This window comes from Drosophila erecta, unplaced genomic scaffold (genome assembly GCF_003286155.1).
Source record: "Drosophila erecta strain 14021-0224.00,06,07 unplaced genomic scaffold, DereRS2 tig00000000-arrow-pilon, whole genome shotgun sequence".
Lineage (NCBI taxonomy): Eukaryota > Metazoa > Arthropoda > Insecta > Diptera > Drosophilidae > Drosophila > Drosophila erecta.
Window position 1 is genome coordinate 10,157,214 of NW_020825194.1, and position 14,065 is coordinate 10,171,278.

The window sequence follows — 14,065 nt, forward strand, 5'->3', positions numbered from 1 at the left end:
ATATAATATAGAAGTATATGAAAATATCCTAAATTATGCCATAACTACTTAGAAATAGCATGTAAGCAACAATGTACAAATTCAATTATCAATTGCTTGCTTTATATTACCATTATAAAAGTTTAATATAAATGTATAAGAAAATGTATATTTTGGTTCTCCAATTTCAGAACATGTACAAATGTTCTAACGTTATTTATGAAGGAAGTACTAAAGTTGAACTTCAATCGACCTTCCGCATCTGCTGCAGGATGATGTCCTCCACCTGGACGCCATCAGGAGTGCTCAGCGCATACAGCACCGCCTTGGCCACATCCCTTGCCTGCAGCTTGGGCAGCTCGGCCACCGCCTGCGAGTAAACACTAAGGAAATCCGTGTCCACCATGCCCGGGCAAATGCTCTGCAGTGGATGATAAAAATGGTAAGGGTTACCAATGACCAGACGCGTCATGTTTGCCGCATTTCCCGCGGATTAAGATGGAGGATGAGGCGGCATGTATGCACTGCATTTAACTTACCGTTAATTTAATATTTAATTTGAGAAAATGTATTTCCTGGCGCACCGTTTGGCAGAGGGCCGTAATTGCATGCTTCGTGGCCGGATAAACGCTGAATAAGGGCACCGGCACTTCCGGAATCCGATGGCCAAGCACGCTGTTGTCAAATGTTGTCCGTACACATGTCCGGAGGAGCAGGAGCAGCAGCAAGAGGTGCACCGTCCGCATGGCAAGATATGGCGGTGTGGCGGTATGGCGGGGATGGAAAATAAAGACAGAGTGGGGTCACAAACGGCGGGTGTGCGTGAGTAAATAAAGTCAACACAACGGATTTCAAGCACTTAAAACGGCAACAAAAAACAAGTCGCCGTCGAACACCTACGGGAAATGACGGTCAGCAGCTGACGGGACCTACGGAGTTTCCACCGCCCACGGAAAACCCACTTTGCATGCCTCAAAGAATGTGTGCGGATGCCGATGCGTGGATGTCCACCAATGTCCGTTTTCAGTTCACAGTTTTCTGCATTCACCTGCCTGCATATGTCGCTGTGCATTTTATGCAAACATTGCGTAAACTTCTTTTAATTTTACCACCGCACTTGACGAAAATACTTGAAAACTTCTGCAAAAATATTTTGATGAAATCTAGAATGGAATATAATACCTAATACCTATAGTTTGCACATTTCAGCCACGATAGTTATTTAAATTGAATATATATTTTTATGTAGGCATTCAGTGAAGCAGTTGTGCGTTTTTTCTGGTGCATTTAGAGGAGCATGGGGTGGTACTTATGGCTCTGAGCCTGGGGCATTAAATGCAAACAATTGCCAACGTTGCTGCAGATGCTGGGCGGCCGGCATACTCTCGCAGTTTTTAATTAATTAAGTCTTAATATTATTGCACTGACATTAAGCGAAATGCATATGAACGACCGCCCAACCCAGCCCACCTGGCCCACCTGCCACGCCCCTAGACACACACACGCCCCCCGAAACGTCACATGCTCATTAGCAACGCCTCGGCTACGTTTCCAGGACGGGATTGTCTTTGCCTCGCAACGCCGCCAAATAAATACATTTTCTCATTAATTAACGTTTGCGAGGTTCGAAGTCGCAGTTTTCACTGCCCTTTCCCACCTACCCGCTTTCCTTGAATGTCCGCATTGCTCAATTGTATTCGATTGCGGACAATACGCTTGTGTCCGCTGCTCATTATGGCGGAAAAATGCGTATGAAAATTCCGGGAAATGCGTATTTACGGTGTGTCTTTAATGCACTTCGATGATGCACTTTCCGATTGCGTGGTTAAAAGTGGTGGGAATGTGGAGGTAACTTAATGGCATGTTGAAATGGTTTGTAAGGGTTTTCCCATGGAGTAGGCTTCATGTCATGTTCTTACACAGCTTAATAAAAGAACTACAAAGCTGACCAAAATCTCTATTTCAAAATAGTTAAGTAAACATTTAAGCTTTTTTCTTTTAACAAAATAAAGCGTCACCAAATTCATTTAGGATATCAGTTTAATCCCATTTTGTGCTTGCAATCTATTTTGCGCACACAGATTTCTGCTCGAATCGAATTGCGATCTTTGCATAAACTAAAAGCCAATCAATAAATAAGATTGACGTTGGCTTTGTTGAATTTGCCTTAACATTTCCGCATGCTGACTGATTTTACAGCCATGAAAAACGCAAACACACACAGACACTGCCCACCCACTGTGCGTATACGCAATTATTCAATTTTGCCTTTTGCTCATGGGCAATAATTGCTATCTGGTTGTGGGTGGGTGTGCGTATGCACTCAAGTAAATTTCATTAAAATTAAATCAATGCAATTTGAAATTAAAGCCATAGCGCAAATCAAACATGCGGCTTAATGCGCAAAATTTTTGATTTTAAATGCGGTACGCATTGGATTCCATGGAATAATAAAAATCACATCGACGACTGCCAATGGAGGAATGCAAAATGCAAATGCAAATGCAATACGCATTCGGCTTAATGCAAAATACTTAATTATGTTGAATAATTGAGTTGTTGTTGCTGTTGTTCGGGGCAAACACATTGGCCATGCAAAGCTTTTAATGCACCACCCGCACCGCAAAAACACGATGCGTGCCCCCACCGCGCTCAGCATTTAAATATCAATAAGTGTTGGTGCCGTTGTGCTTGTTTGTTTGCCGCATGGCTTTTAATTTAATTTAAATAACGCGGCGACCACTTCGAACCCTTCGCCTTTGTGCGAAAACCTTTCGCATGCAAAATGCATTGAGCTGACCAGCTCTGAACAACACGGCTATTGACTGACCGCCTGCATTGTTTGCACTTTCATTAAGCCCCGATCGGCTGAGCCCCACCGTCTAAGCCCGCCCTTGAGCCACCCACTAGTCACCCACTAACCACCCACCATGCAGCACCCAACACCATCGAGCCTACAGGACATAATTTGGCAAATATTTTGCCACTCAAGGCAGCAGCTTTTGGTCAGTTGTTTGCCCAGCACAAGCAAAACTATAAAGCAAATATGTACGAAAATGATTTACCTCCAACTCCATCACCGTATGCACACTGCCTTTGTCCGGCTCTGCACTAATTTCGATTTAAGCCCAATTTTCCTATTTCAGCTGGGTAAACAGCGCTCCCGAAATGATAACAATTACCCCCAACAGCCAATTGTGCCTCTGTGTGTGTTTGCAGTTGTGCTAATTTTGTAGCTCTATCTAATTGTCTCGAGTCAATAGACAATCCTTTCAAGTATAGCTTTCAATTGATGGCTCTCTCCTTTTAGTTGGCTGCCAACACTTTCTACGAAATTGGCTTTAATTAAGGCACATTAAGTCGAGCTGTCAAAGTGCTGCAGCCAGAAAGAAGATACAGATGGTCATTGAACCTTACCCAAGTTTTGTTCAATATTCCTGATTTAAGTCACAGAAGAAACATTGTATGCATATTGATAAATACTTAATGGGGAATATATATAGTACATCATTTACATATAACGGGGCACATTCCAGCTCTGATGCCCTTCACTGCGCTAAATTCTTTTGGACATGGGTGGCACTCACCTGTTCATGACCACAATGTGACCGCGAACCTTGACCGCAGCCATGTGCTTCAGTGCCTCCCGCAGGCAGCTGGCGGTGGCCACCACATTCGTGTCAAACAGTTCCTTGATGTCCTTGGTGGGGGACTCTGAAGTGGGGAATGTAGTCTCCCAAATTCAGATTTCGCACGCTGCACTCACCGCTCAGGAAGTTGGCCTTCAGGATGCCAGCGTTGCAGATGAGCACATGAATGGCCTGGAATTTTTCACGAATCCAGCTAAAGGCGCTGGTCAACTGCTCTTCATCATTAAGGTCACATTGCCTGGCCAAGATCTTTCCCTCGCCGGTCACTTGATCCCTGAGTGCCTGTTTGAAGTCCCCAAAAAGTTACTATATGGCTGTATATGAGTTGCTTGCTCTGCACCTCAATGAGTTCCACGCGACGAGCTAGGCCCACGACCACCATTCCGGCATTGGCCAATTCTATGGCTGTGGTAGCTCCAATTCCCACGGAGGCTCCAGTGACCACGGCCACCTTGTTGCGCCAGTAGAAGGTATTTTCCATGATCAGGATGAGTTAAATCTGAAAGACAGTATGTAGCTTAAGCAATGATAACCTTATGGCTTCGATTGCCAGTGACGACTGATGTGGGAAGCTGAAGGCGATCAGTGCAACATCTATCACATCTGCAACCGTAGCACAGTGGGTCTAGTTTACATGGAAACAGTAAATGTCTTGCCTTCTGTTATTTAATAGTTAAAGCTGGGCTTATAGGTAATATATATTAGGGTTTTTCAGAGTCATTTTGGTATAGCCTGATACTCTAGAAATTAAGTGTGCATGTCTTATTTTATAGTCCAAAACCTCTGCGTTTTGGAGCGGCCTTACTTTAACGGTTCTAAAAGAGTGTTCCCCATTTTATCGTCAGCGTCTTTTTCCATTGAGTTTGGATCATGGGGCACGCGTCGCTCTGGCTGAAGTCGGATTTAATTGATTGCAATTTACTGGCTGTCGTACCATTCGTACTTGCATTGTGCGACTGTAGTTTGTAGTTCGCATTTGCCTAGTTGCACTTTGTGGCTCAGCCTCCGCTTTTCCCTTTCCTTTCCTATTCATGGAGCATTGCACTCGTTTGCATTTCACTTCTAGTTTAAGCTATCTTTTTTATGCATTTTCCTTTGTCTGCTTGGGTTTTTGCTGGTCGGTTTTAGCGGATATTTGATACCAAATGAAAAATCTCATTTCGCTGTGCGGCTTTGGTTTGTTGTCACTAATCTCTCGGGCTGACACTTGAGGATTATTTTCATATTTCTATTCACAAAAACCGAGCACTTGGAGTGGGTGCAAAATGGCTTGGCAACAGTGAGAAACCTCTTTACCAGCACTCGGATCATAGTATACTCTTAAGCCTTATTTGTGTAGTCTTTTATTTATAAAAGTGTTTTAGACTTGTGTGCTTATCAATGAGGCGAAAATATTTATTTAGGAATTTGTGATGATCTCTGGTTTAGTAGTTACTAAGAAATTGTTGTGTAATTTAGTAAGCCTCGAAAAACACTTTACAAATTAAAAAGTAGCTAGCTTCATACATTTAAGCCTGTGATATCAGCATCTCACCTAATATTCATATGCAATTCTTATTCCGTTTTGGCTTATCAAATATTAGCCACCATTCCATTCAGCAATCAATCGCCGAATCGAACAACACAACAATATGCATTATCGATAATCTGGCATAACGTATTCCATTATATTTTGATAGATTCATCAGCAGGCCATGAATATTCGCCCAGCCATTTGAATTCGCTTTCCAGTTGAACGAGCTGCTCGGAGCCTTATCGTATTTTTGTAATTACCAAACAACAGCTTGGTCAAATGGGAAGTGGATGTGGTTTGGGGGGAAATGCCACTTGGCTGGCTTCTTGGCCATGGCTCAGTGACTCTGCTGGCAAATCAAAAATCAACTTTATCTCGGCTAGTGGAAGGAAAGTATTTGCATGTCAGTCTCAACTGTAGATGCACCCAAAAAATGCACTTAGACTGGATTTTTGGAAGGGGACAGGAGCTTGTATACGTTGCAGTTGACAGCCATAAAATGCAGGTGCAGGAGAATGAGTCCTTTGTGGCTCAATGGCTGCAATCGGCCAGAAGTCAGGCAATTGTTTCGATTGGCCGGCCATAAATTCCCTAGCATTTATGTCGTACAGTTGTGCTGGCTGTTAACTAACAGCCGGCAAAGCCATGCAAATCAATTGCAATGCAGCTGGGGAAAAAGCCCGGCAAGGCGACGGAATTTATGGGCCATAAACCGAAAGTGGCCACAACGAGATGCTGCAGTCTTGGCAGTGGGGTCATCAAAGTGCCTGGCGATTCGGACTGCATCCAAAAGTACAATGCAAATACTTTCCTGCCACTTCAAGTGCCCTTTCTGCACTTGAAAAACAGTGCACTCTGTTTTCGCATTCCTCATTTCTTTGTATAAATCATTTAGAAATAATACTTTATCTGAAGAAATCAAGATCTATAGGAAGTTTTAAGAAGTATACAAAAATATCTCGGCAATTTTTCCTAAGCTCAATATTAACTTGGATCTTTTTTGAAAGTGTTGCTTGTGATAACGCCAATGAAAATTGATAGAAAATTGCACAGACTGTTTTAGTTTGGCAACAGCTTACCCGATTTGATTTCCTTTTTTGGCCCACTTGTACAGAGTAGTTCGGTGCTAAAATGGAGTGCGAGGAGGCGGTTTTCCGGGAGCTGTTTCAAATAAATGAAAAGCTCCCGTCGTGGCAGAATTTATTGTTGCATACTTTTCGGCTCAGCGCCCCGTGGCATGCAAAAAAGCAACGAACGATGTTGGGGTGTGGAAAAGAGTTTTCCCTGCAAAACATGTGTAGCCTGACCTCCCACGCCCCCTTGGAGCACCAGCCCCCGCCCTCTGGCCTTGTTTATTTTTCGGTTAAACCCAAATATGCATTTTTCATGGCCTCGACGGAGTTTCCATCCACTGCGTCGGTTTCATTCCTTTTTCAATTGCAATAACATTTGTCGGAGCCGAAACTTAAATTGCATTTACCAGCATTTTTGGCAATTAGCGCTTACGTTTTTACTACACGCATATCGCTCATTCGCCATGTGGGCTTATAAACCGAATAAAAAGCAGATTCCACAATTGTACATGGAAACACAGGCCACGTTCAAACGCGTTAAAAGTACTCGCGGCGTGTGCAAACAAAACGTCCAATTAAATTAGAACAACTTTTCTTTCAAGCCAAAGCATTTAATTAAATTACCTCATGCTCTCGCACCTCCATTTGTGCGAAAAAACGTAAAATAAAAGTTGTAAAGTCTGTATGTTCAAGTAACTTTTTTGGCTGCTGGGCAGGCACTTATTTAAATAAATAACATTTAAAAGGAATTTGTAAAATATGCCGAAATGTGTACGCTTGTAAAAGGAGGTTTAATGTCGGACTGCAGTGAATCGACTGTGAAAAGTGATTAGAACTAGAGTTCGTGTTTGTACAAATTTACTTAAGGCGTGCAAAAGTAAACTGAAAGCTGTTGAATTAAAATATAGTTTTCTATATCTTACATCTGATGAACTAAAATCGGATTTCCATCCACAGCTAAAGTGACTTGTACTCAAAGTGAGTGACGTCCCACGCAATCCTCAAAATGTTTGTTATGTGGCTATTAATCAAAGCTTGACACAATGATTTAATTAAGTGCCACGCCCACATTGACACCTGTACCTGCAAATGCGAGGGTGTGGTGTTCAGAGGTGCTAACCGAAAGGCAGTTGCAAAAGTTTGTTGGCATTTTGAAGCATGTCGAGCGACAGTTGTCAGGGGCGATGACGGCACAGAATCCATTTTGCGGACCCTAAAAACTATGCCAACAATTTTAATGCGAAATTCCAGAGCGGTGTTCACTCGCCTTGCCCTCCGGGTCCCCCAGTCGACGAACGAATTTTGATTAAATTGAAATTTATTTTAATTAAACAAGCGTCGCAAATGTCTCATTTACGCTTCAATGACATGGCAAAACAGATGAGCCGAGTTCGGGTGTGAGCGCCTAGAATGTGGCCTTAATGTCGGCATGCTTTGCGGTCTACTGACAATTTTGCTTGTGTGTTATCCCCGTCTCGCCGGTAAGCCATTCGAATTTTTTGTTGTCCCCGAAAAATTGTTTCCAACATTTTAGTTCATTTTTATAGCTATTACTCGTAGAGTGAAGGTATAATAGATTCGTTTAAAAATGTGTAACAGGTAGAAGGCAGTCTTTCTGACCCTAAAAAGCATATATATTCTAGTCGAGTCGAGCGGACCATGTCAGTCTGCCTGTCCGTTCGTCATGCACAAATAGCATTCGCACTTGCTGAGTAAGGGGTATCTGATAGTCGATTGACCAGACCATGGCGCTCCCTCTTCTTTGTTTTGTGGCCTAGAAGAACAACAACTGCAATTACATATATTAAATGCTCGCCCAACAGTGCTTACCATTTTTGGGCGAAAGAGTTGAGGGAACCAAAGGGCAGACACCATTAGGCGGCACATAAGCCGCGCTTAAGTCCAACTAATTAGCCTAAATTTGTAGCAGGCTAACAAACGCAGCCACCTGATAAGTGGGTAGAAAGTTTTCCAGGGTATGCCAAGTTCATGGGGCTGTAGGTTAAAGAACTTATAAGGCTGAATAACACAATACTGCGGAACAATATATAATATTACAATGTTACATAAGGCTTCATTCGGTGTCTCACCGCAAACATTTAAGTCCTAGATCTAGCTTAGACGGATAGATCCCAACAAATCGGTTACAGGGTATGCTCGGCTCGACATAACTTCGCCATGTAACGGTGGCCGCCATAAAGAGTTAACTGTGCTGCATTTACCGCTAAGCGGATGCACGACCACAAAACTTTTTAGGGGCTGCGGGTGGCAGCTGGCGAGTTGCAACGCGAATGCGTCTGCTAGTGGCTGGTGGGGCAGTTGTTGCAAGTGCTGCTAGATGGTGCTAGTTGGTGCTAGTTGCTGCTGATGTTGTTTGTTGTTTGTTGCAAGTGACTGTTCTTGTTGGTGTTCAGGCACTTTATTAGCGAGCGGACCAGAGCAGCGAGCAGTGCTATTATTTGATGTTATTTATGAGTTGCAGACGCTAAGACGCGAATTGCCACATGCCACACCGGCGCTCTCACCTGCTTCTTGCCCCATAAGGTATTCCATGTTACTTTCATGGCGCGGCGAGTTTAGCCCGGCAATTAGAGCAAGGTGTTTAGGATTCGTGGGAGGCCGCCTTCATTAGGGCGAGTTCTTGCTACTTTTCGAGTTGCCTGATGAGCTGCCATTTGGTCCTTGAGCGAAATCTAAATGTGCATTAAGCTGCAAACAAAATGGGCAACTTAGTTGGAATATTTCCCCGGATGGCTCGTTGGATTCTTTCGACGCACGGAGAGAAACGATACAAAATTGTAGCTCGTTTATACTCAACGAATGAATTATATATTTTTTTAAAATTTATTTTTAACTATATTTTACATTTTTCTTTCTGTTTAGGTAATTATTTGGCAAGCAAATACCCTAGCAACAATAATCAACTATTGTTTTTCTTTGGTGTCCTTCTAATTCCCCGGGCTCTTTTAATTTTCCTCTGGAGCTGGACAAGACTAAGTTTTTACAGCTGGTCGCTCGTGCATGTCGCCGGCGATCCTCGCCAGCTTCGACTGCATCCAGTAACAGCGTCCTTCATTCTGCATCCTGCATCTTGGCAGATTTCGTGAATCTGGACTTGCCCCTGCCGCAGGCATAAATCACGTGCGGCGCGCACAAGAAACTTTTGATTTGTGAAATCAAAAGCCATTTGCTGTGCTGCAATCAGCACAAACATTGTATGCAGCACTGGCGGTGCAAACTTTTGCTTTTTGGCACTCGTCAGATATGGATGCCATCACCAGGAACAGAAACAGGACCAGGACCAGGACCAGGACCAGGAGCAGGACCAGGACCAGGACCAGGAGCAGGAGCCGGAATCTTCGTCCTGCAACTTTTTCTTGTTGCGAAAGTTTTTAATAGTTTGTTGGCGCTTTCGCTGATTTGCTGCAAAGCAAAGCAAAGCAAAGTTTCTTTTTTCCCGCAGCTCTGGCATTCAGTCCAAGGAGGAGCTCTTAAAGTATGCTATGCATTGCCCACTGGCATCGCCTGGGCATGCTAAATTTCAATGGACTCACTAATGAAGACTGGCTGCCCGTTGCTGCTTCTAATACGCAAGTAGTTGCACTCAAGAGCTCATGTTTCTTTAACATCTTTGTATGCATGATATAAAGTGTCCGATTTGTAGGTTACAGGGGTATGATAAGTGCTTGTGACAGGTTGCCACAGGTTGCAGCCTGCACCAAATAATAAAATACCATAAAAAGTATAACATAAATATTGCCACACTCACTGCCTCTAATAAATTCAGAAAACCAATAAAACAAAAAGCTTTATAAAATACGAGTCTGACAGAGTTAGTTAAAGTATAAATAAGTAAGAACAGACGAAAATGCAAGCCCGATGATTTAAAAACTGTGTAAATTTGGCACATGTTAATTTAATCTTTTACTTTACAGCTTGGGAAAAGTACATTTTAAATGGTATTTTCTTGTCTACAAGCGCCATTCTGAGTGGGATACTTACTTGCTTTTGTTGGCCCGCTTTTCTACTATCTGCAAGTGGGTGCGACGTGTCCGCAATAATTTGGTCGCACTGCTGTGGAAAAGTGGGCCTCGAACTCGGACAAAACGTAAAAAGAGAGCGAATATGTGTCAGACGAGAATGGGGCAAGAAATGTGGGGATTTGTCACATTTTGTAGGCTGCAGCAGGAGCAGCAAAGAGGCGACTAAAATAATCAACTAAGCCAAGTGCGGCAACTGCGACAAAGTGTGCTGCAGCAAATGAAGAAAGTTCGCGCCCGCTTTCACCGCATTTCCCTTTGGCTTTCTCCGCTTCAAGGGGCTACATTGCGTAAAAGTCGCTGAAAGTAGTTAAACTTCTGCTTTTTTCACTGACATAATTCGCGAAAAGTGCGCCGGGCGCCAGTCCTGAATGATATATCCAAGTGCTAGTAATAAATTCCCCCAGTCATGCCACAAAGTAAGCCAAAGTTGCTAAACTCCTTTTTTATATGCGAATGTGCTCCAAAGCTCCATTTCCATATGGCTGAGTAGAAATCAGTTGGAATAGAGACAGAAAAGCGCAGTTGCAATGAGCGCATAATTTGTATGGCAAGTTGCTTGGCGGATTGCAAGTGAACTTAAAGTGCAGATCTCTGCATCTGCATATAAAGTTTTAAAGTTACAATATTATAATTATTACAGATGCAGAAAGAGAAAAAAGAGCTTATACGCTTGCACTCATTTAACAAAGAATCTTCAGGCGGAAATTAGTTATTAAGGTAATACGTTTACGTTTTTTTTCAAAATCATTAATAAATAGTATTATAAAGCCGTCGTGTTTTTTTAAATAGGCCACTAGCACAACTCAAAGCAAAAAAGAATTATTTGAAATTCTATTAATGCATTCTGCAGCGTCAAACACACATTTTTTTGTCACAAATAACTAAAGTTAATTAGGAAAAAAAGTGGGATGGCAAAAAAGAGTTTGCATTTAAATTGGTCATTCATTTCTCTCTTGGCCACGATTCTGACCTTCACCCAACATTGAGAACTCGATTAAAGCCGCAAGAATTTGCCATTGCAGTCGGGGCCACGCCCACGCCCACGTGCCCCTCCTCCAAAAAGGGGCGGCAATGAGGGGAGCGACCGAACAAATAGCAACAACGTCTGGTTATGGCCAAGTTCAAGCCAATGTCTGGCGGCGTCTGGGGCACGTGCTGCCCAGATTCATCTCCGTCAGCGGAAGCCTCAACATCAGATTCAGATTCGGTTCCATCTCAGCCATTTCTCTCCATTTAAACCTGGCCGGAGGGGCGGGGCGCAGGGCAGGGGGCAGCTGGAAAAAATTGTGAAAAATTTGTAACCGAGGCGTTTTGTTTGCTCTCGTTTGCTTTGGTCACGGATACCAGACTGCCAGTCAAGTCAAGTAAACATGATGTGGGGGTCTAATTTTTTCCCCTTTTTTTATATATTTATATGTATTTTTTAACTTCTGGCAGCCAGTCAACCCAACAGGGGGCTCCCCCTTTTCGCCAGCGCTGTCTGTGAGCTATATGGTTGCACAATATTTTACATTTTCATGCATGACGCGTTTAATCACGTGATGCATATGATTTTTAGCCAGCCCAGGGGTTATGGGCACTGGAGTCTGGGATTTGGGGGCGCTCCTCATATATTCATGCATACAATTCCATCAGCATGAATTATGTTTTGCATACTTTCAGGCTGAGTTTGTGCGAGCTTTGCTTGTTTTGCGTTTAGGTCTTTGGCGCTGTCTGGCGCATTCTTGCAGCCCTTGATGCCCTCGGCAGTCGCCTTTCATCTCTCCCTGGGAGATCCTACTCGTCAGAGGGTTTTCTGGATTCTGGCCGCTTTTTTCCACACTTTTCGATGGTGTGGGCCCACTCAAAAGTTGTGGATTAGAGCGTGTAATTTCACTAAAAAGCGCCAACGAGCCGCACTTCACACACATGCCAGCAGTTGGGCTTGGCAGGATAGGAGCGCCAAAAAGGTTTTTCTTTTAATAATTATAAATTATATAGAACGTGAGTACTGAGTAGCCATCAGGGATTACATGCCTAAATAAATACATATTACCGAAATGGCTTGGTTGATTAGAAACCATAAAGGGGGTAAAACTATTCGTCTAACACCTATTTTGCTTACCTCTGCTGTGCGGCTGCAAAGAGGGGGATTCCCGCGTGAGCGGTTGTTGCCATATTTTAAGTGTTTTCTGGTTTTTCGGCCACGGTGCACGGCGCTTTTAATTCCTCTGGCGGCGCTCGCCTGTAATTTATGTGCTTAACTTTCACACTCGGCTGGCTAAAACAGTCACCGAAAAATCGTCATAAAAATAGAAAATATATACATATATGAACACTCTCGCACTCGACCATTTCACACTTTTGCGCCTTTCGGCCAAAAAGCGGTGGAAAATGAAAGCGAAGCCGCAAGGACAACGGCTAAATGCGGAGGAGACCGAATACATTCCAGTGAATATTTATGAGCAACCAAAGTAGCATTTGTGCTTTACATTCCGACTTTATTGTGGCCGTCGTTGCCGAAGTCCTGTCAGTTGTTGTTGCTGTTGTGAGCAACAGTCCCGTCCATCGTCAAAATTCAGGGCGCCCTTTGTTGCTGCTTTTGCTGCACTGGAGGAAATATTTAAAATTCTGTATAATAGTTTGTACTCTCAGTTGATCATCGGGCTACGTTTTTAGAAATCAACCACTTCATAAGCTAGAAAATTATCTATAAAACTGTTTTAATTACTACGATGCTCAATTGATTTTAATTAATTAGTTAAGTTATTTTTACCGTGTAGTGTTGCTGCTCTTGCTGCTGCTGCCGTCCTCATCTCTGTCAGCTTTTCCGACTCTGATGAGTTTATGCTTGGGGCACATATTACTTTATTCCATAGTGTGCCTAGCCCCCTGACCACGCCCCTGTGGTTTTGGCCCACCAACACAGACACATGCACACAGTCGGCCATTCATGACTGTCATGAGTTTTCCGCAATTGATGGTCTAATTATGCCGCCAACACTAAATTTCATGACTTTGCTGGCCGACGAAGGGCGCCGATGATGAGGGGGGGAGGGGAGGGGAGTTTCCGAGAAGGGGAATTGTAATTTAATGGAAAAACATTTTGCCACACATCTACGGATCCACGGAGAGCGGAAAATGGAAGCTGAAGCCAAGGGCCACTTTACAGTTTGGCAGTCACTGCCAGACGGTTGACATTTTAGCTCGGATTTATAGCCAGCTCTTTGACATGGCTCGTATGTTAATGCAACAGTTTGAGATTCGCAGTTTTATGGATTGAGCTTAAGAGCTCTCTTCGTTGAGAATACATCATCATATAACTTATGGGGGCATTAACACAAGCTGAAAGGATGCTTATAATATAAAACATAATTCTTATTAAAGAAGTCTGTGCAAAATTTAGGTAATCTTCTGACAAATAAGAAGTAACTTATTCAGCGGAATAAAAGTACTATAACCAACATAATTTTTCTGAATTTACTCATTAGTTATCATTAGTTTTTTTATACTATTTGATTGGGCCAATTAGCTAGTCATTTTTTGTAGCCGGCTAATTGGAATCCACCCTATCGAATCGAATCGCTGCCGTGCCCCCAGTTGGATCTGTAAGGCCGAGCTGGTAATTATCATACCGAAACCAATGGGGCACATCAAAATGTTCACACTTCATAATATTTGCATATTAATGTGCATGTATAATTAGCCCCAAAATAATTAATGCCCGAAAACAAGAAACCTAATCGAATGCCAAGCAAAGGCAAAGGCAAGCATCTCCCAATGAGAATCCATGGCATCGGAGAATATTTGATGTGTGAAGTTAGTTAG

General features: G+C 43.1%; 1 protein-coding gene across 1 annotated transcript; it reads right to left on the bottom strand.

The window, feature by feature from the left end:
• Positions 1-144: 144 nt before the first annotated feature.
• Positions 145-4,193, bottom strand: LOC6555260 (farnesol dehydrogenase). The gene is made up of 5 exons (XM_001982265.3): positions 3,970-4,193; positions 3,746-3,911; positions 3,567-3,693; positions 519-654; positions 145-400 (listed from the first exon to the last, which is right to left on the bottom strand). The coding sequence occupies exons 1-5, from the start codon at positions 4,108-4,110 to the stop codon at positions 224-226; spliced, it is 747 nt and encodes a 248-aa protein (XP_001982301.1). The 5' UTR covers positions 4,111-4,193; the 3' UTR covers positions 145-223.
• Positions 4,194-14,065: the final 9,872 nt, after the last annotated feature.

Excerpts from the sequence above, each read along its gene's own strand:
- LOC6555260 (XM_001982265.3), bottom strand. The coding sequence starts at position 4,110 with ATGGAAAATACCTTCTACTGGCGCAACAAGGTGGCCGTGGTCACTGGA. Across the intron at positions 655-3,566 it reads CACATTGTGGTCATGAACAG|CGTGCTTGGCCATCGGATTC; the intron begins GTGAGTGCCACC and ends ATTTGACAACAG. Across the intron at positions 401-518 it reads AATTAAATATTAAATTAACG|AGCATTTGCCCGGGCATGGT; the intron begins GTAAGTTAAATG and ends CATCCACTGCAG.